General features: G+C 41.0%; 1 protein-coding gene across 16 annotated transcripts in view; it reads right to left on the bottom strand.

The window, feature by feature from the left end:
* Positions 1-4,968: 4,968 nt before the first annotated feature.
* The window catches only part of LOC135501089 (ras GTPase-activating protein nGAP-like), a 76,152-nt gene continuing 57,444 nt past the window's right edge, over positions 4,969-23,676 (bottom strand). For 8 of the 16 annotated variants that reach the window (XM_064792884.1, XM_064792881.1, XM_064792883.1 and 5 more), the window contains 15 exons: positions 22,857-22,976; positions 21,246-21,467; positions 16,326-16,526; positions 15,284-15,369; positions 14,808-14,862; positions 14,556-14,685; positions 14,115-14,277; positions 13,855-13,934; positions 13,483-13,661; positions 13,171-13,319; positions 12,814-12,980; positions 12,437-12,553; positions 10,090-11,478; positions 8,804-9,204; positions 4,969-5,716 (listed from right to left, as the gene is read on the bottom strand). In XM_064792884.1, the coding sequence (XP_064648954.1) occupies positions 5,458-5,716; positions 8,804-9,204; positions 10,090-11,478; positions 12,437-12,553; positions 12,814-12,980; positions 13,171-13,319; positions 13,483-13,661; positions 13,855-13,934; positions 14,115-14,277; positions 14,556-14,685; positions 14,808-14,862; positions 15,284-15,369; positions 16,326-16,526; positions 21,246-21,467; positions 22,857-22,976 (3,718 nt within the window). In that variant the 3' untranslated portion in view covers positions 4,969-5,457. Of the gene's footprint in view, positions 5,717-7,553; positions 7,623-8,803; positions 9,205-10,089; positions 11,479-12,436; positions 12,554-12,813; positions 12,981-13,170; positions 13,320-13,482; positions 13,662-13,854; positions 13,935-14,114; positions 14,278-14,555; positions 14,686-14,807; positions 14,863-15,283; positions 15,370-16,325; positions 16,527-21,245; positions 21,468-22,856; positions 22,977-23,676 lie in introns of all 16 variants that reach the window. The other 8 variants (XM_064792874.1, XM_064792875.1, XM_064792870.1 and 5 more) reach the window with 8 other exon arrangements.

The following is a 23,676-nucleotide window of genomic DNA, read 5'->3' as shown; positions in this document are numbered from 1 at the left end:
AACACTGATCAATGAGAAACATGTTTACATACACCTGTATGGGGAGCAGCTCTTGCTTCGATATTTTGATAGCTATTCAGAGGGGATATAGATAATGAATACTCTCTCTCAGTCACACCAGTACTCATGGTTTAGTTCTCAGTTCCCCAATAACCTGTCTTAATTGCTACCGAACATGACAGAAAAAAGTCTATAAAACGTTGCAAACCAGGACCACATAAACGGAGACATAGTCACAACATGTCTCTTTCGTACCAGTTCGACACACTCGCACGATCGTGACACAGGATGTCTCCTCAGAAAAGCATAAGGACCTGACAATTGAGAGATAGTAGCAGCGGTGCTTGCTTTGTGCATTGGAGTAATAATAGCCGATCGTGAAGACTGATTATAGTGCTTGCCAATGACAGGTGGAATCTGCAGCGACACTAAACCGTTCTTTTTTACTTTTGCTCCTTCCCGTGGTTACATGTCTGGTCACTTCCCTCCCTCGATCCCCTGCAGTGCAAAATTAATACTAATAGCACAGACGTTGGGCCAACTTATCAACAAAACAGCTTGCCCGGGAGTTGAACCCGGGACCTCTCGCAGCCGAAGCAAGAATCGTACCACTAGACCAACGATCCGTTCTCTCAGTGTCCTTCTTTACTGTGTACTAATACAAGAAGTGGCAGCACAGGCGATAGCAAGCATGTTGTTTTTTGCTGGGGAGGACCATGTTCTTGAGAAGACTTTTGCCAATGAGACAGTACCGCCCTGGCCCCTTCTCACTGTAAGTGAACAGCGTACAGAGCGGATCGAAGCCCATTTTAATGGGCTAACGAGACAGCTGCACTGAATTCGGTCCTCACGCAAGGCAAATCACGTCTCTTGCCTTCCCGTATGAGAGAATTCCACTTGCAGACAACCTCAGCTTCATAAACTTTCCTCGATGTTGATGGTAGGTGTACTGAAGGGAACAACCTATCTGCAGGCAGCCAGCTCTGGGTGATATAGCACAAGGGGAACAACCCATCTTGAAGACAGATCAGTGCTAGCTCTGGTAGATGGTTCGCTAGGAGAACAACCCACATTGGAGACAAACATCAGTGCCAGCTCTGGGAGTATAGTGCATTGGGCGATTGAAACAACCCATCCTGAAGAAAGATCAGTGTTGGCGCTGTTGTATTGGGGGCACAGCCCATCTTGGAGACAGATCAGTGCTTGCTCTGGGTGATGGCAAATTGGGGCACTCCATCTTGAAGACGGATCAGCACTAGCTCTGGTGTATTGAGGGAACTACCCATCCTGAAGACAGAATAGTGCTAGCTCTAAGCGACAGTGCATTGGGGGAACAACCTGTCTTGAAGACAAGCATCAGTGGACGTCTCAGGAAAGAAACATACTTCTGCAATGAACACTGCTGGATGGGAGGGAGGCTGGTGGATGTATTCGAAGGTGATTAGTGGGGATGGTGACATACTGGGTTGTTAATTAAAAAGGGCACCACTTGTTTCGATGCGGAAAGACAGTCACAACCTTGACGCAAGGAGGATACTGCGGTGACGTCACGGCTTTTTCCAAGATGGCGCTGCATATTGTAAACAAACTCGATCCACGGCCAAGGGAAAATCAAGTCATCAAAAAAGTTAGATTTTTCGCATCAAATCAGAGTTATTAGTACTTTTCTGCTATGAAATAAGTCTTCAGACAATAAGCTATCATTTGAATAATGAAAAGTGCTGTTTTGATGGGGAAAAATAGGGTTTTTTAAACCAAATAGCCGGGCACCGATCTTCCAAAATTAGCGATGGTTTCAAAACAGTCTCCCAGATATGGGGCAATCTCTTCATTATCATAATGGGATTTGGAGTCATGTTTACAGATTTACAAGTTCGAGACCTGTTATACCTAAAACTCGCATAGATCCCCATAGATCCCCTCTATTTGTCGAGTTAGCGCCCCTGTAAGATCATGCATTTTCGGACACTAGAACGAAATCTTCCTGCGGATATCGCGGTTTCGGTGATGATTTAAGGAGAAATTGACTGTTCTTAGAGTTGTATGTGACAGAAATGAGTTCATACTTCATGAATACATGAATATATTATGATATGGGCGAGCTTCTAAGTCAAAACAATAACAAACTCAACTGCATCTCTACTGTATATTGCGTAGTGCATTGATTAGTGTATTTCGTAGTGTATTTTAGCGGAGACATTATTTCCGCACTTTGGCCACGCCAAACGTCTTTTTTATTCGTGGAAGTTAATCTGCTCTGTAAATTTTATTTTACACAGGAAGAATCCATACTAGGTATTGCAATATTTCATGTCTATTGGTGTTTTTGTGTACAGGAGCGCTCCAGACAGTGAGACGTGGAGATGTGTTCAGTGCTGGTGCTGTCAGTAGACTGAATCTGATTGGCCATAGCGATCACTAATATGGGTCGGGATCACGTGATGTGACGTCACCGCGGTATCCTCCTTGACCTTGACGCAAGGACCCAACGCGCCTCGTAGCGGCAAAATAGCGAAGCTGGCGAAACATTTATAACGGGTCACCGTGACCTCATTATGGACTTTTGCCGTATATTGTCACGAGGAAAGAAAAGCACGAGACCTTACGCCGACCTATTTATGTAAAGTGATAATTAGAAGGTATATAGTTCGGCAAATGTTAATGAATAATCATTCCATATCGTCTTTTGAGAGCATTTTTAATTGTAAAAAATATATGCCTACGTCACAGAGTCTCTGCAATGGTCATTTTTATCAGTGGTCTCGCGCAGCCAGAAGTTGTTTACTTATTAGTCTGACGCATGCCAGACTTTCTTTGTACGAGACGTTTTTCAGCACGTTGTATGTGGGCAGAAGCAACACTGCGCAAGATTACCTCGAGCAGGGGCTAATAATAGATTATGCTAATGAGCATACCTTCCTCATGGAGTTTTTCCAGAATGGTCCATATCGCATGGTTGTCTGTTGACTGTGCGTTAATGCCTAGTCTCTCTTAAAGCACAGTCAACAGACACCCCTTTACCCCCTCACACTCGGAAACCACAAACACCCACCCCTTCCTGCTACCTTAATACTTCTGGTTTGGCTGTGTCTAGCTAATTTTAGCTTGCAGACACCCAGAAACCAATTTTCTTCTGGGGTTCTTGTTTCCTATGGAGCTCTCTCGGGATGGGAATCTCCTCATTCAAGCGAGGATCAATGAGTGACAGACCAAAGAACAAGTCAACACCAGTATTTCATGTGAAAGAGATACGTTTTACTTAAATTACATCATGTTCATAACGAACATAATAAATGCATAATACATATATACACCAAGTCAGTGGTAATACACTGACGCTACATGATACAAAAAATACCCATCTCTCTTGCTTGGAGACAAAGAAATAAGCTAGCTTAGATCGGTTTTTACTTTTTACTCAGGTATAGCATGACCAAATAAACAATAATGGCAAACGAAAGTTTACAGAGTACTATTTTATGGTTTTTCGGTATCACTAACTTTTGATATGGTCCTGAAGCACATTTTTATAGGATTCCGGTAACCCTCACATACATGACATACTCATGGTGCCCAACTGACTGACAATACATGTAAGACAGTGCAGAACTGATTTCTAGTAACAATAGAACGGCCCAATATTTCGTGACTGGTAAAATTGAGGGGTGGAATGAGCACATTACACCCTAAAATGCATCTGAGAAAGATTTGGGCAAGTCTATTTTAGCCCAAGACCAGTATATTCATTCAATTGAGCACCGGGACACTTGCATTTGATAGAAGGCTTTGAGTATAGAAGAAGAGACACCCCAAACCCTTGCCTAAGGAGGTTACAAACATATTATCAAAATCTTCCTTAGAAAAGATGTGCATAGAACAGGGTAGATTTCCAGTGCAGCCTTAAAAGTGAAGCGATTCATTGCAAAACAAGACAACTCTTTATTAAAGTGTATTGCTTGTTTAAAACTAGGGAATCGAGCATATCTGCTGTCAAAATCTAGGGAAATCAGTATATCTCCTCTCAAAAGTTAGGGAAATCAGTATATCTCCTCTCAAAAGTTAGGGAAATCGGTATATCTTCTTAACAAATCTAGGGAAATCAGTACAGATACAGCAGGCCTTTATCTTCTCATAATCAACAGCAAGTGCATATATTTTTTTCACAATCAAGGTACCTTTGTATAAACTCTCGAGAACTTGGTGGAGCTGCAACCATGCGCCACTCTGGCATAGGCTATTTCATGACAATATCGAGACATGCAACTAATATTTCAGTTCAGAAAAGTTGTGCACGAGGTTTGCGGAAACAATTATACATGATTGAATTTGAATTAAGTCCGATACGATCAAGTACATGGGATGCCTTCAGGGTGCACTCTCCAAAGCAGGGTTAAAACACCACAATATGTGTACATATATAACAGATAAAACACTACCTCACTAACACTGTATAAGACGACTCTGCTTTGGAGAATGTATTGCTTCAGTGATTTAGGAGAGTAAATCAATTCAGAGCCCAATCACTTTCTACTGCTCGTGCAAGCGTTATCGCCCACTGAAACAACATCAGACTTTTTACTGTCCTCCACCACAAATCGATTTGTCAACTTGACACATTAACCCTTTCTTTCTCTCTAAAGAGGTATTTATTCATGAAGACAAAACCCTAACGTGATCTCTACTTAACACCAGAGTTGAATACAATTAATAGCACCAGGTTATAGTTGGCCATCAATAGGGTATATTCATAATATTTCACATAATCAGGCCTTTGAAGTTACTGGCCCCACCCTTTGAGGGTGGAACCAACATATCATCATACCTCAATTCATATCATCTTAACAAACACTAATCCGAGGGTACGAGTGCGGAATTTTTTTAAAAGGCATAATTGAATTCGTCATCACCAGAAAACTGTTTTCTAAAATCCAAATAATAAGCTGAATGTGACTGGTCCCAACATTTCCAAAAGTCTGCAGATCTTTCTGCCTAGTGACAAAGTTTCCCTCTCCCCAAAGAGTGTTTCAGAACACCCACTTTCATGCTGGTCCTGTTAATCCAACTTTCCAAGTAGGTGGTTGCTTAGCAACCATAAAACTCCTTAGCAACAATGAACAATCCATAACAAAGTGTAGCTGTGTACTTTTAAAACTCAAAGTGACGTCACTCTTGGTATCCATGGAAACAAGAACTGTTTACACATAACCATAGCAACCACGTGATATGACAACACAATATCACATGACATGCCACATCACCATGGCAACTGAAGCAACAACAACAGAACATCACTTATGATTGCAAGATGACTAATTTGCCACTCTGTCTTCTCTCAACCGTATCCAGCACAAACCAAGTACCTGGACATCTAAGGCCTTTGGCGCACCAGACTATTTAGCAATCTATGAGGTCTTTCTTCCGTGTTCTAGTTCTCAACACAATGTCCTGATTAGATTCTTAACACGAACTGTTCTTAAACTCGCCACTCTCAGTCATGGACAACTGCGCCCTTGGCATATTACTGTTAGCAATTCCATTTCGACTTGGCACTGTATAACGATCCTTCAGCTGTCCCAGCGCCCCCAGGAGGCGAGAGTTGGCAACGTCCAGGTTATGGATGCGCTTTTCTTGTGACGTTATCACGTTCTGTTTCTGCGACAGAATCGATGACATCTCCGTCTGTTCACGGCGGAGTTCGTTCTCCATTCCAACTAATCTGCAAGAACAAACAAAACACTTTTGAAAATGAGGCAAATTTAAGTCAAATCAGTGGGTTTTTAGATGTTCTTAGCACCAAAGCTTCGAAACTCAAAACTGATCAAAGGACTTTTTCCTTAAAAGTGGGAACCCTTCAGAGTTCAAACTGAAAACAGCTTGGAACGGACAACATCAAACACTTGTTAACAACAGATACAAGTGAGGTTCATGAACAACCACATATGTTTCAGATTAACCCATTGCTTTTAACAATCTTGACAAACTCAAGATTATGAAACATCATCAATGACGTTTATGTTGATATTCTGCTGACGAGATGATTAAAGTTTTAGGAATACATTACAAGCATGATGAATGTATTTGTGACTAGCTGAAGCTAAACTATACACATGCCAAGGAGAAAGCCAAGCCCAACACCACACTTCATATCCATATAGAAAATACATCCGTCAAAAACGCCTCTACCAAATCCATCTACATGTATCCCCCTCCAAAACTTCTAAAAATGCATTTAGTGAGTGTGTTCAATTATGCAACATTCATCACTTTCGTATCACAGACATTAGAGATAAATCAAAATATTTATTACTGGACCCTCCGAAGGACATTAGTAAAACTGGCACAGTTTGTAATTAAAAATGAAAAATCATAATGTGCATTATAAGTAATGTGTTCTAAGCTTATATGCTGATTGATGAGATGAGACATCTGCTGAGCAACAGATCTACTTTGTGTAGCACAAAGCAAGATTCTTGGTTCTTTGAGGCTAACTTTCCAAGACTGCATACCTCAATTTGAGAAACGCTCCATATGACTTAGGTATGTGGCCCTGTCCAGGCCCACAGTTGGCTAATTTTCCGACACTGCATACCTCAATTTGAGAAACGCTCCATATGACTTAGGTATGTGGCCCTGTCCAGGCCCACTGACGAACTGTTCAGCTCCCATGATTGAAACCACAACTTTGAAAAATGTCAGAATGTCCAATGGATAAACTGATGTATTCTAGAACTATACAACATGTGCTATGAGGGATGACTGGATGACCTAAGTAGGACTCCACTGAAATCTTGAAACATATGATTGTGCTGGGATTGAGCAGGAAAGCAAACTGACCAAAGATTTCCACTTACACATGTAGGTACTTGGTGAAGATGATTGATGAATAACTTTTATGAAATATCTATGAGACCACACAACTCAGGAGTTCAAGTCTATATGATTAAGACTCTAATGCCCCACAGACTTATTCGCAGCAGAAAGTTTTGATCAGTTTGCACAAGGTTACATGAAATAAATATTCACACTATTAAATTAAAGAGGTCAACGATTGGATGACCAATACATTCTTAGTAGCATGATCTCTAGTGTGGGATTACGATTACAAAACCAAAAGCAATATGTGACAGTGCGACAAGCAAACTGGTGGCGACACCAGTGGTGGTTTTGAAAACAAGCCTAACACTCCGACATAATGATGTTTCAGTGCGAATCCTGACAATGTTTTCAAGAAAGAAGAAGAACCTTTTGACCTCATTTACAAAACCTGCTAAAAATTCAATAAATGTAGCACCAATATGCAAAGATGTCCTTTTGGCATGAAGTCAGACATGGTCAAACATTGCTGATGCCAGCGCTAAATGTCAACTACCTTTATGACATCAATGTGCCATTTTCAAAGTGACATTTCACCCAGGTTTTTTTCCTGTTAATGATGTAATTTGTCATCCTGGGGAGTAAGTTATTGGCAGGTATTTAGATTAAATTCATAAGACATTGACTAGGATTCACACCAAAATCACCAAAAATTAATTTTCATCGAAATTCTATCGCACCTTCATTCGACTTGTCATACGTCTGTAATCTGTTTCGGTTGGTACGCATGTCCGTATGTATTTTTCACACTGAAAATTAGCGAAAACACTCATATTCAGAGCCACCTATTTGCAGCAAATCAAAACAGTTTGTAAGGCAACAGAAGACAACATATGACCTGACCAATCGGCCGTCAGCACAAGTATTTTTCAATTGCGGCTAATATAACACTGTTTTCTACACCAATGTCTACTCTAGGAAAGAGGTTTGATATGATAAGTGTTCGCCCGGCTACTCCTTGAAAGGTACATGTATGGTAGACAGATTTTTAAAACATTTACATTGATGCTTTGTGCTTCAGAGATGCAACATTTATACACAGTAATGCTCCTCTCACAGTGATATTGCATGCTGAAAGTCTGCTCCGGCCAACATTGCCTTGAGTGAGACCCAAGTTTGTGAGAGAAAAAATCCCTCTAATTTTAGTACACAACCCCTACAATTTGGGAAAATTGTGTACAAGTAGCAGGCAGCCCTACTTTTAGATGATGGAAGCCCTAGTTTCAAAAGTAGGCAGCCCTACTTTCAAAAGTAGGCAGCCCTACTTTCAAAAGTAGGCAGCCCTACTTTCAAAAGTAGGCAGCCCTTTTTTCAAAAGTAGGCAGCCCTAGTTTCAAAAGTAGGCAGCCCTACTTTCAAAAGTAGGCAGCCCTACTTTCAAAAGTAGGCAGCCCTACTTTCAAAAGTAGGCAGCCCTACTTTCAAAGTAAGCAGCCCTACTTTCAAAAGTAAGCTTCCTACTTTCAAAGTAAGCAGCCCTACTTTCAAAAGTAAGCTTCCTACTTTCAGGCAACAGAACCACTGCAGAAGGAGTCTGATACACAGTATGCGAGTCATTCAACAACACATGTCAACTACTTTAAAGTGAACTGTTAGTTGAGAGAGATCACAAGAAATCAGATAGAGGGTCGGTACTAATGGATTGGAGCAAGTGTTTACACTTTGAATAGAGGACAGGCTTGGACTTGGGGATATTAAAGGGAAAAAGTATAGGTTTTGGAAAGATGGAAAATGTAGGTTTGAAAACCACTGCTGCTGAGCCAACGATGAAGTAATTGACAAAACAAAATCAAGTCGATTAATTATTGATTAGTTACAATAATTATCAATGAAAATCATCAGATTTGATATTAATAATTTATAAATTCATAATTAATTGAAAACATAACAAAGGTTCACACCACTGATATCATAAGCAAACTATGCCCACCTAGATTTTATATTTGCTTGATTTTGTGAATGGCGTAAAATAACTGGCGGGCTCTCGGATTCTTGTCGGTGATGTCGGCTCAGCAACTGTGGACACGACTCCGCCCGGTAATCGGAGTACGGTCGTTGTAGCTGCTGTTGTTGTTGTTGTTGACGTAGTTGGGTCTCCTGTAGGTGGGATTCAGAACGACCGCTATACCTTTGTATTAAATGTTTCGACTGCTCTTCCTTTTCCATTTGTTGCCGTTTCACGGCTGATTCCGTTTCTACCAGACGTTGTTGCCATTCACGCATTAAGTCTGTTTTTGAGCTATCTTGTTGGGTTAATCGGCATTCGGCATCCTGCAGTTTATGTTGTGTTTCTGCCAACATCTTGGACAAGGCGTTTAACTCTGATTCGTACTGGAAAACAACATTCTGATTGGTTAAGAAACATATGCACACAAGCCACCATGGATACCTTCGTATAGCGAATGAAAACAAAGTCAGAGCAGGAAAAGCTTCTCATTCAACCAACCCCCTCTATGGGCAGAAACTGAACCCTGAAGTCTCCTTTGGTGAGAATAAGAGTTAACATATGCACCACCAAGCCATGAGAAAAAATTCATTTTTTTCTAACTGGATTTCATGCAGCATGGCCCCTTATCTCCATAGCCATGCAGGTTAGGGAACATTTACCAAATTTGGACCCAAGAGATATTCTTATCATTGAGCTAACTTATGTCAACAAATTTTGAAAAGTCATACAAAGTCCAAACCTACACAAGACACCCACCCCGTTAGTTCAGGTCCCTTGGCCCTTTCTGACTTTTCAAAATGAATAGACGGACCCACACCCAGTCCATGCTAGATGACCCCAGGGGGGCAAACCTAATGCTCTACTCACGAAGCTACTAGCACTAATGTCAAATCACCCCAAACACCACAAAATATAACAAGCAAAGGAATTCAAAGCAAACTAAACAGAACAAAAGACTCGGGAAAACTTTCAAAAGAAGTTGGTTGTTCGCCAATTGTTTGGTTTAACTTTCAGCTTTCTACACTAATAGTTCAAATTTTTCCTACAGATTCACTCACAGCCTGGACCCAGTTGTTCAATCAGTGTTCACAGTTACGCTGCTGGCAATAAGTCCTGAGACTACTATTTTAAGAGGAACTGACAGGAGATAAAGCTCGATACTTGAGCTAATGCAGGCATTTGCCTCTTACACTGATTGACCAACTGAGCCGTGAACATTTGAAATATTTTCCTGAGTCTTCATAAACAACGTTAAAAAGTCCAATTACCCATGATTCCTCCATTACCTGTTCTTTTGTTTTCTCCTGTTCATGCAGTTTACGCTGAACAATACGTACACCCATCCGCACGTTATTCTGTGGCAGTGATGCACGTCTTTGGCTGTAGGTCAGACTACCGTATCTGGGGCTTTCTGGGGGACTCGTAGCCCCCCGCCCGTCCGGGTACTGATATTGCGATTGTGAGATCACAGTGTCCGTCGACGTCCGCCGCATTGGCCGCCGTTGTTGTTGTTGGTTGTGGTGATTGTACGATGTTAAGTCCACGCTTTGTGAAAGGTTATTTGTCTGGAGGTTCCCCTCCTTGTACCAAAAACCCTCCTGGTTAGCCATCGGGTGGTTAGGTGACAGGGGCGAAGTGGAATTAGAAACACTACGATAAAACCCTGGTGCCGACGTTAAAGATGCCGACCGATGATGTCGCTGTAGTCCACTAGGTGGCATCGTTAAGCACTCCTCACTTGCAGAGTTTATGGTATTCATTCTTGGCACTGCTAAATCCGTTGGCGGTTTCGAAGAGACATTTTTTGGCGGCGTAGGCATCCGTGTCAGAAGTATTCCATCGTCTTCTGAACTCACTGAACTTGACCGTGAAGCTTTTGACGGTTTCGGCAGTTTCGCCAAACCTGCGTTTAACCGGTAAACAGGATTTGAAAACGAGAGGGGTTGAGTCCGTTGTTGCGTCACAGGAGATCTGTTGGAGTTGGTATTAGAGTTTGTAAGCTGGTCCGAATGCAATACCGACGGGTCTACCGGTGAGCTCGACTGGCTGTAACCGAATGACTGATACCCTGAACTCGCCACGTTAGAAACCTGGCTAATTGAGATTTGGCTCCCATTATCCTGATCAAGGGATGTATTTGGTCCCTCTCCATGCCCCTCATCAACAAATGCGATCAAGTCCATCACATCGCCATTGACAACCTCCGCAGCTTTAAGCATCTGATTCCATGACTGGTTCAGTTTATGCTCGTTAGCTTTCAAGTCTTTTATCTCAGCTCGATTCGAAGTACTCGGACTCAAGTTGGGATTCTCCTCCAAAGCACCAAAGAGTACATAATCGTCGGCAGTGTTCAAGTCATGGGCGACGCCTGAGCGGGACCCACCAGTCAAACTGTAACTCCGGTGCGCCCGCGCTAAGTTCTGCATCACAGATTTGTCGTTCACACGTGACAAGTCTGCATCGTTATAATCCCGCATGTTCAATTTTGGCGTATCGTTCTCTTTCGTTGATGACGAGCTGCTGTATAAACTCAAGTTATCATAGTTTGCGGCGCCGCCCGATGACGGTTTCCTCTTGAGAGTTTGCGATGGATTATCAAGGGCATCGGTTACTCTGGCAAGCGTTGTGGTGAGCCGTGTTAATCTGGCCTCGCCCGGCTGGATAGAAAAGGAGAAACATTAAATATGTTGTACATATTTTGTCTTTGAGGCTTGGGCTGTTGCTCAAAGACATGCTACATACCATACGTGTCACTGATCTTGTGGCATATACAAACTGATTTTCAGGCAATACCATTCAGCCAGATAGCCAAATACCAACTGACAGCTTCAGGCAACACATGCAAAGTCTGATAGTTTCTAAGCAACGCCTGATAGTTTCTAAGCAATGGCTGACTGTTTCTAAGCAACATCTGACAGTTTCCAAGCAACGCCTGCCAGTTTCTTATAGCTACGAATGTACTCCGGAGAGTACTTTCCCAAATCTTTCTTGTAGTATCTGTAGCTTATAATCCAGTAATTTTAAGAAGAGTTGACAGTTATGTAACTTTCTTTATCATGCATTACAGATTTGGAACGAGAGGAACCAATAGGGGGCGTGATGAAATGGTGCATTGGTGCCCAACAGAAACAAAGAAACAAACATTATTTCAAGAATGAACAATATCAAACAATATCTAACAGGGGTGCTGCAGGTACGCTCTATGGAGAGCCATAACAGAAATATCTTGGTGAAATAATCACAAGATTAACATTTTGCAATTCTTTTGTTTGACTCTTCTGTATGTTCATCCGGCAGCACCCCTGGTTTAACACACCATCGCAACTTGAAGCAACTTAATAGAATATAACTAAACAGAAGGTGAATCCTCAAACTCTTTGGATAGAAAATACCTCATTTCAGTTTGACCTACTAGTACACCCAGATTTTCTCTGACTTGAGGCATCTTGAGACAATACGACCAGCCACAAGGGAGGTACTGCATATAAAGAACAGCTGGATGTGCACAGATCATGAACTTGGGTATCGTCTATCAATATCCAAAGAGTTGTCGAGGATAAATCAAAGTAATGAAAAGAAAAACATGAAGACTGCCACCTGAGGCCACAACAATACCTGAAGCGTGAATACCTTATCCAGAGTCTCGATGAGAAGTGAATGGAGGATGGAGAGCTCTCGGCCGAGATCCACATAGCCGTCAAACTCCAGGAGGTTGGTAGTTTCTTCCCGTGTCTGATGAGAAAGAATGGAGACTTTAGACATTGCCACACAATCTTATTGATAATCTGTCTCCTTTTACTGAAGAGAGCAACTAACTTATCTAACAAAGTTTCTGACCTAAATGGATCAAGCTCCACTACCAACAATATTCTTACAAAAGTGAGAAGCGGCAAGGGGCAAAAAGTCAGTCTGAGAGGAACAGTATTCTGCAATGGGCCACTGATGGAGGCGAAATACTGATGTCATTTTACAGAATACTTAGAACAACATACCGATATTTTTCTGAGGAAGCTCTTCATTGTTCCCCATTCTTGTTCCACGAAGTCATTCATGAACGTCATAAACTCCTCCTTACCACCAAACTTGGTGAAGTTGGCGAGATTCTGTATGGTCTTGGCGATGAGGGTCAGGTTCCTGGCTGCCTTCTCATTGGGGTACTCTGCAAGTGAAAAAGAAACCGACATCAATGAGTGAGAAAGCGTGTTGCAGTTGCCCTCTCTATGTCATGAGTGTACCAGGAATCAAACCCGAGACCTCAGAGATGACAGGTGCTGATGTTGCACTGAACCACTTCGACAGCCCAAACAATTCGTGTCTAAAACAAGCATTCAAACCAGAAAGCCACTCACCTTGACTGAGTCCGAAGAGACTGGGTGACAAGATGGCCGGACAGAGAAAACGTAAGAAGATGGAGGCACTGATCAGGTTATCACATGTCTCTTCACGATTACGCTCAACGCAACATTCACGGAAGCTGGCAAACACTTCTTTGAGTTCCCTGAAAAAGACGGAACAACTATCAAAACAATGATCTTGGGGACCAGTGTCTACATCACTGGCTAAGTGGTGAACTGACATTGGTTGCAGGAAACCAATTGACATGACTATTCATGCATTGGAACGCTTGAGATTAGAAGATGAGGAACTTAATTCAAACTTACTTCGGAAAATAACAAAAGCTGTTGATGATCTTGCACCAGGCCATCTCGCAGTACATGACGAGGTTGGTCTGGTTCCGCTGCAGGGACTGAGGGTTGGCTAGCCTAGTAGGGTCGACCTCACAGTCGTCAGGGGCGTCGATGATCGTCTTGACAAACTCACTTAATGTGTCTTGAAGGTACTGAAAAAAGAGATGGGATTCATGAAGATGTGTGTTGATAAATTTGAAGAGTTGACATAGAATATTCTTTATTACGACCATTTCCGCAACTAATGGTTTATCGGCACAGACACTTTGATCCGATCAGTTTCTCATATGGATATCAGATGGCCCCACTGTTACCTTCATCCAAGACTTGAAAAGTTATTCTTACCTTTTCCCCAACAAGTTTCATAAATGCTTCTATGGATTTCGTAGCTATACTATTGCCTCTAAATGTCATGTGTTCATTTTCTGAAAAGAATAATTGCATATTAGTGAGGTTTTTGTCAAAGACATGACCATTCATTTGAAAGATCTCAGTGAGTACTGATGGTACCATTTGTGTCACTTGTTTCTAATTTTCTTTTAAAATAACCCAAATTCTTGAACGATAAGCGAATAGTTAGCCTTGTAGAAAGATGGTCTCCTTACCTAGCCTATCAATCTCTACCATCACAATGTTGGTCAAGAGGTCCTTGACCTTGTTTAACCTCTGAAAGACGTGGACCAGTGATGTGGCGACCTCTTCCTTCGCCTTCACACTAACCAAAGGTTCGAGCACGTCGACTAATGTCTGATAGTCCTCACTCAAGCACTGGAATGGAGGAAGAGGTCTCAGATCAACTACGCAGTGTACACTTTGGTTGGAGAGTTTGCTGGAGTAACGACACTACCTGTGGTCTGTCAAATGGCTTTGGGTAGAATGTTACTTTCTGCAGTCTATTTCACAGAAATTGGCACTGATATTTTTACGTGAAATGGACTATAATCCATCAAATGGAGCATTGTTGAACAGCAAACAGTAGTGTAGAACAAATCCATTAAGAAAAAGAGTTAATCAGTTGAGTTTATAACAGGTCATTCTCCGCATACCTGTATAAGATCTTGATACATTTCCATGGGTAGGATATTGACTGTCTGGAATCTGGCCTTGATCCGGATGAGTGGTAGCTCACCCTTATTCTCTTTACCCTTGCCAACCAAGCCTGAACTGGCAGTGTACCTGGACGAAAAGAGAAACATTTTAGACTCTTGAAACAGAGCCGCCCTTGAAAAATGTAGAGGCATGACAAGGGATTTAAAATGTGCAATTACTGAAGTTTAAAATCTTGAAGAAAAACGTACCATCTTTCCACTAACGTTCGATTCCGTACCTCATGCACAGGTATATTGATATAGCCTGAAACCAGAATGAAAAAGTCTTTAAATCATTCAGAAATCTGCCATTTTTTCATTAGGGTTCTTATCTCACACTTCATGCACTGACCATCTGTGCAGTAATACAGGTTGCGAATAAATCACACCTGAATGTGAAACACCACTCTTTACAAGATTGAGGTTTTTAAGGTGGCTGTGTGTGCCGAGTTCTAAAGCCTTGCAGAAAATAACATGGTCTGTTACACACCACAGGTACAGAGGCAGCACATAGAATAACTTGTCTGTTTATCATAGAGTTCCCTTAACCACTAGGCCAGCGAGATTGGTACTGAGATCAAGACTAAAATGCCCTGGTCAATAGGACTGTTCATCACCCTGGCAGCCTACACAGATGGAGTATGACTTCATCATTTCAGGATTTGTCTACAGAGCCGTCCGCTCACCTAGTAATAAGTTTTTCTCTTTCTTTCTCTTCTTCTCGGCCTCTTTGTAGATATTCACCGTGATAATCTCAACGTCGGGAAGGTTGCTGAAAGAGGGGCATATGACATTGAAAAACCCAGAATGTTAGGATGGAAGAGTCTCACAATGAGTTGGAATGGCCTCAAAACCAGACACTTGAGATGCTTATGATCAATACACTGAGACCTGCACCATCCTTTCCCCAGCAGCTGAACAACCATTGAAAACAAGCCATGTAAACGGCATTCACGATTAGACTTAAAAGTGGATTTGATACATGTAGTTATGGTACTTTTGCATCTGACTTCCTTGCGTGTTCCTTGACCGAAAGCACCTTGTACAAGTACACATAACCAACACGCAAAAGCTCCAAGATCAAACACAACTACAACCAAAACAGAAGAAATGTCATCTCGCCAGAAGACGTCTGCTTTTGTTCCATTTCAAAGGCTTGCGCTTACAGCTGGAGCTCGTATCTCCGCGATGAATAGCACCATTCGCGTATACGTCCCATTTCTTAGATTTCATTTCCGTCATCTCATGAAATTGTAAGGATACTCGTACGGAAGAAAGGGAATTTTTCAGGATATCTCGCCATGAAAAATATGACGTCTGTCGCCTTTGGGCAAATTTGTGATTGACGTTTGTTTTTCTGCTTTGGATTAACTCAATGACGGCCACAACTGCTGCTATCGTCACAGTCCTTTGAAATCTTCACCATTATGAAATGTACCCTTCAAGGGCAGGAGTACATTTGACAAGGTCATGGTCATAGTCCTTAGATCTTCAGAACTTTTAGAATCCATTTTCTCTGACATTCTCTCGTGATACCAAGTCTGTGCACCATCTTTTTTTATCAAAGGCGCCAGTCACATTCATATCTCACTCTATTCTCGAAAGCAGGGACCTGACTGGCGTAGTGAGTGGAGCCCTTCATTGGTCATGATGACAAGGCAAGTTTGGCATCAGTCACCAGGAGAGACGCGAGATGACAGAAAATAACCAAGTACGGATTCTACTTACTTGAAATCAAAATGCTCTCCCCAAAACAACATGTCACCCTTGGTTTTTGATGACGTCCTAGCGTATAACGTTCTGTCGAGGCATATTTCACAGAAATATCGCTTCTTTGTGGTCACGTTTTTGGCCTCTAGCACCCATAATTGGAGGGAATTATTCACCCGTCGCATCTGGTCCTGGTTAGGGGACATCGTCTTCCGTAAACTGGAACGATAAAACGATGAATACATGAATACATGAATAAAATATAAAACATGGTCAGGCAGGGGAAGTCAAGGAAGAGCAGGGATCATAACACACCAGTTCGAAACCCAAGCTAGTCACCAGAAGGGAAGATTTGATACTGATTGAAGCTCCTGAAATGATTATTGAAGGGAACCGTTTGTGTGTAACATCTTGCCCTGGAAGGAGAAATCGTGAAAATTTGGAAAAATATGAACATATATCATACTGAGAGACGTTGGTACAGTGAAAGAGGGAGGGAAGTCATCCATTCCATCCCAGTAAAGCATTACACAGACTATATGTCGATATTTAAAAAATAATTTTTTGTCAAATCAAACATCCTACAAGTAACTTTCAACACTACAAAAATCCTCAAACTGAACAAATAATACCATACGTCTTTCCTTCCTTAAAGATTGTGAACAAATTGATTCTTTATCTCTAAAGTCAGTGACCAACTTAGGAAAATGAAACTAGATTATATAAACTAATAAGACTCACTATTTTCCCAATCAAAATCAATTGAAAGAAATTTTGAATTCAAAACAGAAATACATGTGGGAAAACCTTTCATCAGTCATAAATTCATCAAATTTAACATGTTTTACAGTGTCACAAGGCTTAATTGGAAAAATTCTGGACCATCACATGATATGGCAGAATATTCAAGCCCGAAACATTCCTTCATTGGTTAAAATGTTCATATTTTAAAACAACTTCAGAGGTTTCATCAGAACCGAATTTTCGACATTTTCTCAAAACAGTTGTTTTCCTTCCGGCATAGCAGATCAAATTTCAGTGGCCTAGACATACCCTGATCCAAAAGATATGAATAGATTTGAGCCCACATAATTTGTAATCTGTTACTACTGTTGAGTACACTTGGTATAATTTGACCAGTCAGGCCTACTGAAGTGTCATATAAGTACGTGGGAAAAAAGTTTACACAGCAAATTGGTTTGATCTGTTGTCATGAATGCATGTTGTTTGAGACAATACATGTATATGGGGTTTACATATTCAACTATTGAAATATATTGAAATCCAGGCGAATCTAAAAGTGAAGACGTACTCAGGAAACTGAAATTGATGCTATTCCTATTGGAAGCTCTACATACATAGAACTCGTTTTAAAACAGAAAACCTGGAAAAACCAACGCAAATCCGACGGGGCCACGACCTACTCTATCGACAAAGTGAGAGCGTCCTACATTTATATGTTGTCGGCTCTTAGGCCAACCACAGGCGACCAGGCCTTGTAGTAGTGTCGTATCAGTTCAGATCAGAAGATTAAGTCCATGGTGTCGAGGGATTTGCAGGGTTAATCCCCACAATTTGTCATTTTGGCAACGCTGATCCATGAGACGAAAATGGACATTGAAATATTGACACAATGATGTCACCTTTTTTTCAAGAGAACTGTCAATTCAAAATACGATTCTTGATGGTCCAGCTGCCACAGTCATGCTTAAAATCACAATTCACCAGCAATTACATTCTCCGCTCAGTAAATCCAAAAGTAGGCCCGATTTTGATTGTCAGCCTTGCATGTCGCCACTAAGGCTTGATAGGTATGCCCAAAGTTATTTGTCACAACCGTGAGAAATGTCATGTTTTGACTGTAAATGTCGCTATTTTCTTTTTTGGATTCTTCTCAGCCGTTCATGGGAATCATGGGTCCACCCCATTAAGCTTGGAGGAAGACGAGGGAAGCAGCATGTCCATGGAACTTATGGTCGTTTGAGGTCAGGATCCACCAACCCCCCAAATATGATATTTTTGTCAACTCTAAAAGAAGGCTGCAGATTTGTGATTCTTCATTGAGACATACGCAATATTCATTGCTCCAATGGGCAATAAACAATTCCAAGTCTGTCTGCAAACTCCTAGTCTCACCAGTGGTTAAAGGGAAATGATCAGTCAACAGCACAGACCCGCATGACAAATGTTTATCAACATACACTGATGACAAATGTTTGAACAGACTGAATGGATGAACAAATATATGAATCATTGGAAAAATTTGAATAGTCCATGCCTGACCTGACCTGTCTGACTGGAGTCAAAAGGTTGGGCTAATTAGTTTCGAGTGAGGGTGTTCAGAGATATCAGCATATCGCATGGTGTAAAACATATGCCAACATACATACTTTGAATGTTATGATTGGTGTGTCATCACCCTTCGAATGAAATAAGAACCCAAACTGACACACTTGTTTCATGAACCGGATGGCTAGGTTATGATACCAAACCAGATTGTGTAGGTCACTTCGATTAATTTTAAGGGAAAAGCCGGAGTGTTCAGGGAGAAACTGAGCCATATATCAGTTAGACTGACCTGTGGCATATAGGCCTACAACCTATCATGGGGTTCAATTCAGTTGCAGGCGTAGATATCAACATTTCAGAATGTGTTTGCTCATTTAAAACAGTTAACTGGTTCAGATGGGCTCGGCCCTGCAGGCAGGAACAGACACTCAACACGCAGCAAACAATCTCAAGCCCCATTTGCATTTCCACTTAGTCAGGAAAAGAACCACGGTTACAATAATTTGTGTGCGATCTGAAATTATATATCAAGCTGATATATAATTGGCCAAAAAAGACCCCCTGAGTGGGGACACTTCCAAACAAACATGACATATTTCAGGAGTGACTGATTTCCAATGAACTATCAAAGCTTACATATACAACCTATCTTTTGGCACAAATGCACCTTGATGATTTTCAAAATGAACCGTAGTAATAAGGCCTATGCTTGCGTGAGAATTGGCATTTTAAGTAGGGCCGATATCCCAATTTGGCAATTCAATACTTTAGATGTTGCTGTGTTTTTGGGCTTGACCTTTGCTGGAGATCAGGCCTTTCTCAAATTATATGTATATGTAGGTCTAGTGCCACTAGACAAGGCCTAAGTTCATGTCATAGCCTTGGGGTTGAGATGCTCATTCGGACTACCAGGGTTTAGCAGACCACCTCATACTCCAAAGCAAAGGGAGTACTCTGCATGCTGAGTGATTGTCAAAGTCATCCCCCTCCAAATGAACTGAAACTGTACCAACTTTTTTTGCGTCTGAGGCAGGGATCTCATCTCAGTCAAGCAACAGGTTTCAAGGGACAATTTCCTCATGGTTAGAATCATTCATCGCCTCATATTCAAACCATAAAACCATATCAAATACATTGAAATCAACAAACGTTTAGTACAGGAATGACATTGTTCATACATTCACTCTTCAGCACACAGGGATGCATTGCACATCAACACAGGCAGAAATGTACACATCCCATCCTATAGTGGATGTAAAAAGAATCGTCCCAAATCGAGATACAAACAAAAGACCTACAAACCTTGTATCAATTATGTACGGCATTCTCACATATTATCCCAAACGGCACAATTTCTACACAAATCCTAAAATAATTCCATCCGTTTTCAAACTTTCCCCGCTTTGTATCCTTTTATCTGTCTCCGATATAACTCCACTGAACTGTATGGATGGATTCGCCTCCGATATCTGTTGAACTGTTCAATACACTATTGTGTGGAGAGATAGATGTACCCGTGTACACTGCGTGTAGGCCTACACACACAATATCGACCATTCATCGAGGATTCACCTGGTAGTATAGCCAATACAAACAACATACACAGGTATAGCCAATCGTCAGATTGAATACATATATTTTTAGGTCATAATACTTTGAGTATGTTCAGATTATAATTATGTAATCTAATGGAGTAATTGTAACAATTTCTCATTATTGCAGGAAAACTGCCAGAGAGCCAGCTCATTGGAAGTGCTGGGGCGTGAAATAAGCATTGTTACAGCAGTCACATTTTTTTAATAATGCCCCCATTAAATCATCAACGTATGACATAAAATATCGTAAGAATGGTTACAAAAGTGACATGATTGCTTCCTTCCAGCAGGGGAGGATGAGCGTCAAATGAGGAGAGGAGGAAATCGAGTAGGGACTTGTCCCAATGTCCTGAAAAAAGTGCCAATCCTCTATCCCACCTGAAATGAGGTGTCTAGCAACATACAAAGTTTACAAAATTTACAAAACTTTATAAAATTTTACAAAATTTACAAAATTTACAAAATTTACAAAATTCACAAAATTTACTAATTTCTGCTGAATGATAACATTTTTTTCTCGACTATGACTTTAAAGCTCAGACAAGTAGTTATCATGACTCAGCTCCTTTCAACTGAGTAAAATCCATATGAAGAGAACAATGTTTGGAGGAGCCTGGGGGTTGCTGATGCCAAAGGCTTCTTGAGATTGACAATTACAGTGGAGAGATTATTGGAAATTCGATTGTCTAACTCATAGCTGTTTTGATTGTCTGAAACATTGTCTGCCGGCATGATTGTCATCATTACCAGTTGCTGTAATGTAAAGCACCTCCAAACAAATGATTTTTGTTGCAATTATCGCAGAGTGAGCAACAGAAAGATCACTTTCCGCGAGTATGAATACGTCATCCATGGGTTCAATATCAGTGTTTGCAAGATGACCGATCCTTGTTGCAAGCACCTTCAACAATCACCACAAACTAGACTTTTGTCACATGTGATAATCATTGCTGCAACAAAAATCTCATGTTTGTTGGATCCTTTAGACAATGTCACCAGGTTCGAAAGGTAACACACAGCACTGCTACCCCCTAGAGGAAGAAACAGAACCTACCTTTGTAACCACTTCTCGCGTTCAGCGGCAGATCGGCAAGAATAGTATTTATGGCAGCTTTTATTTGACACTTGGAAACAGTGGTTCTGGTTGAGTAAACTTTGATGAAGCGGACGAACGTCCGTGTCCTTAGCGCTGAGGTCGACTGTGTGAAACATTGAGGGAGCTATCAGGAGAGATTCATGAGATCGCGATGTTCGCATTCTTGTCGGGATCGGAGGCCTGCAAAATAAATCATCTTGTTAGAATCTGAAAGTTTGAATGGGTTGGGTAGAGATGGAAATGGTTTCAAAAATATCTCCTTTGTTACCCAAGCCAAGAGCTACAAATTGAACCCATGACATTCGCACTACAAGACCAATTAAGTTGGCGAAGATGCACAACCACATCATATGTCCCAAATTGACCCAAATAACAGCTTTGTCAAATCTGACCTTGTTTGTAACGAGACTAATTATAACAGCTAATTAGGATGCAATAACTAGACCATAATAACACGTCTATAACAAAGCCAAAGTCATGCGGGTTGCGATGAAACTTGCAGAATATGCGGAGATGAAATTCTAGTTTCCTTTTAACTAATCTCAGTGAGAACACTTTACTTTGTCAAACCTACAAACATGAGTTAGTCATTGGCAACAGATCTGTCAATCATTGAGCAATGTTCTCATAAATTTGTTGCAAACTTTGCGGCAAAGACATTGCTCAAATTGGAGATGGATTTATGAAACATAGTTTGTCACGATGACAAAGTAAAGTTTTACTGCTTGGAGGACTTCAACTTATATCCCATTACAATAACGCAAGAGTGTTTAGTGCTATACATGTAGTAGTAGCTATGATAACAAGGAGCTAGCTATGATAACAAAACAACTGAGTAGAGAGCAACGTATATCAAAACTGAGAAAAAACACAAACAGTAAATAACGGTAGATAACAGATGCAAGCACGATAATAGGCAAAATATTAAATTAATGAGCGACGCAGCTATCATCTGGGAAATAAATGATACGTTCGGATGAGATGTACGCGACCCCCCTGGGAATATTCTCCACCATGATTCAATGACAGTCAGACAGGTCTCGATCGACTGATAAAATGATAGATTAATACAAGTGAGGGGGGCCTTTGATGGATTAAAGTAGTTTGGGAATCGGGGTGTGAGTGTGATTTAGGGGTAGGGGACTTGGTTCTTGCAGTACGTATAGCTTCAAATAGATATTCCAGCAGGGGTATCACTAATTTAGATATTGAGAACAGCTTATTTTTTGTACAAGATCAATGTTTTTACAGCAAAATGCCCCATAAGCTCAACAGAAAGAACAGGCAGGCATTTTAAGGCATACTGACGCTGCAGATCAGGTAAGAGCATCATTCCCAGCAAGTCTAAATCCCCACCCCACAGGCAGGACCGCCCGTTGTGAACTGGGAGCTTGTGTGTCAAGATGCATAAGAGCTACCCTACACCACATCAGGAAATACATGTACAACTACACCACAACACCACCACAAGGTACTGACCAATCAAAATACAACACCAGGTCATGTGACAAAGCTGAACGGTCATGTGACACAGCTCATGCGAGCATGCCACGCTTTCTACCACCTTACCTCAATTTGTTTTCGTCAGGGGGTTTATGAGAAGTACTAGTTGTTGAAGAAGCCTCTGCGGTTTTCCGACTGATTCGCCCGAGACTAAAGCTACGTTTGAGGGAACTGCCCTTGGAGCCGCTGAAAGCAGATTGGCTGGTTAATGGAGACCAAATAAGGTATAAAGCACAGGCAACAGGCATGTGGGGGTAGGTGAGGTGTCACAGGGAGCAAGAGTAAATGAACAGATCTTTGGTTCAATTTGCGAATCACTCAAATTCAATAACATAATCCTTTTGTGTTCATTTTGTTAAAATCAACAACTTCCTTTATTTCAGGATGATACAAGATTGTTTGGTGTTACATTATGTATCAAACTATTATTGTACAAATAATACATTTTTTCATGCATGAAGACTTTTTGAATGATTCTACAAAACCACCATATTGAAAAGACAGCCACTCTATCTGGCATTGATTCAATTAACTAGAATGGATCTTCAATTTCAATATTTTTGAGCTCTCAGTATAAAAGAATTACGATCACCGAGGCGGAGGAAGGGGATCACCATCACCATACCCATATCATGCAAATTACATGCAGAACATAACAGAGAAGGAAAGGGTTCAGTTGGAAAATTATCAAAATTAACAAAATTCTAAAATTGTCAATATGCCAATAATGAAAGTTCCTTCCACAAATTACATATTCAAACTTCAAATAAATAAGAGAAGAAAGATTTCTTGACAGAACACATGACTATCTATTCAAAATTCTATTAAAGTTTTGTAATTGAAAAACGAGATGAAAATATGACGAAAATTACATCAAAACTATGTA

This window comes from Lineus longissimus, chromosome 17 (assembly GCF_910592395.1).
Source record: "Lineus longissimus chromosome 17, tnLinLong1.2, whole genome shotgun sequence".
Lineage (NCBI taxonomy): Eukaryota > Metazoa > Nemertea > Pilidiophora > Heteronemertea > Lineidae > Lineus > Lineus longissimus.
The sequence above is the reverse complement of the archived record's forward strand: the minus strand, read 5'-3'. Positions and strand labels throughout refer to the sequence as shown.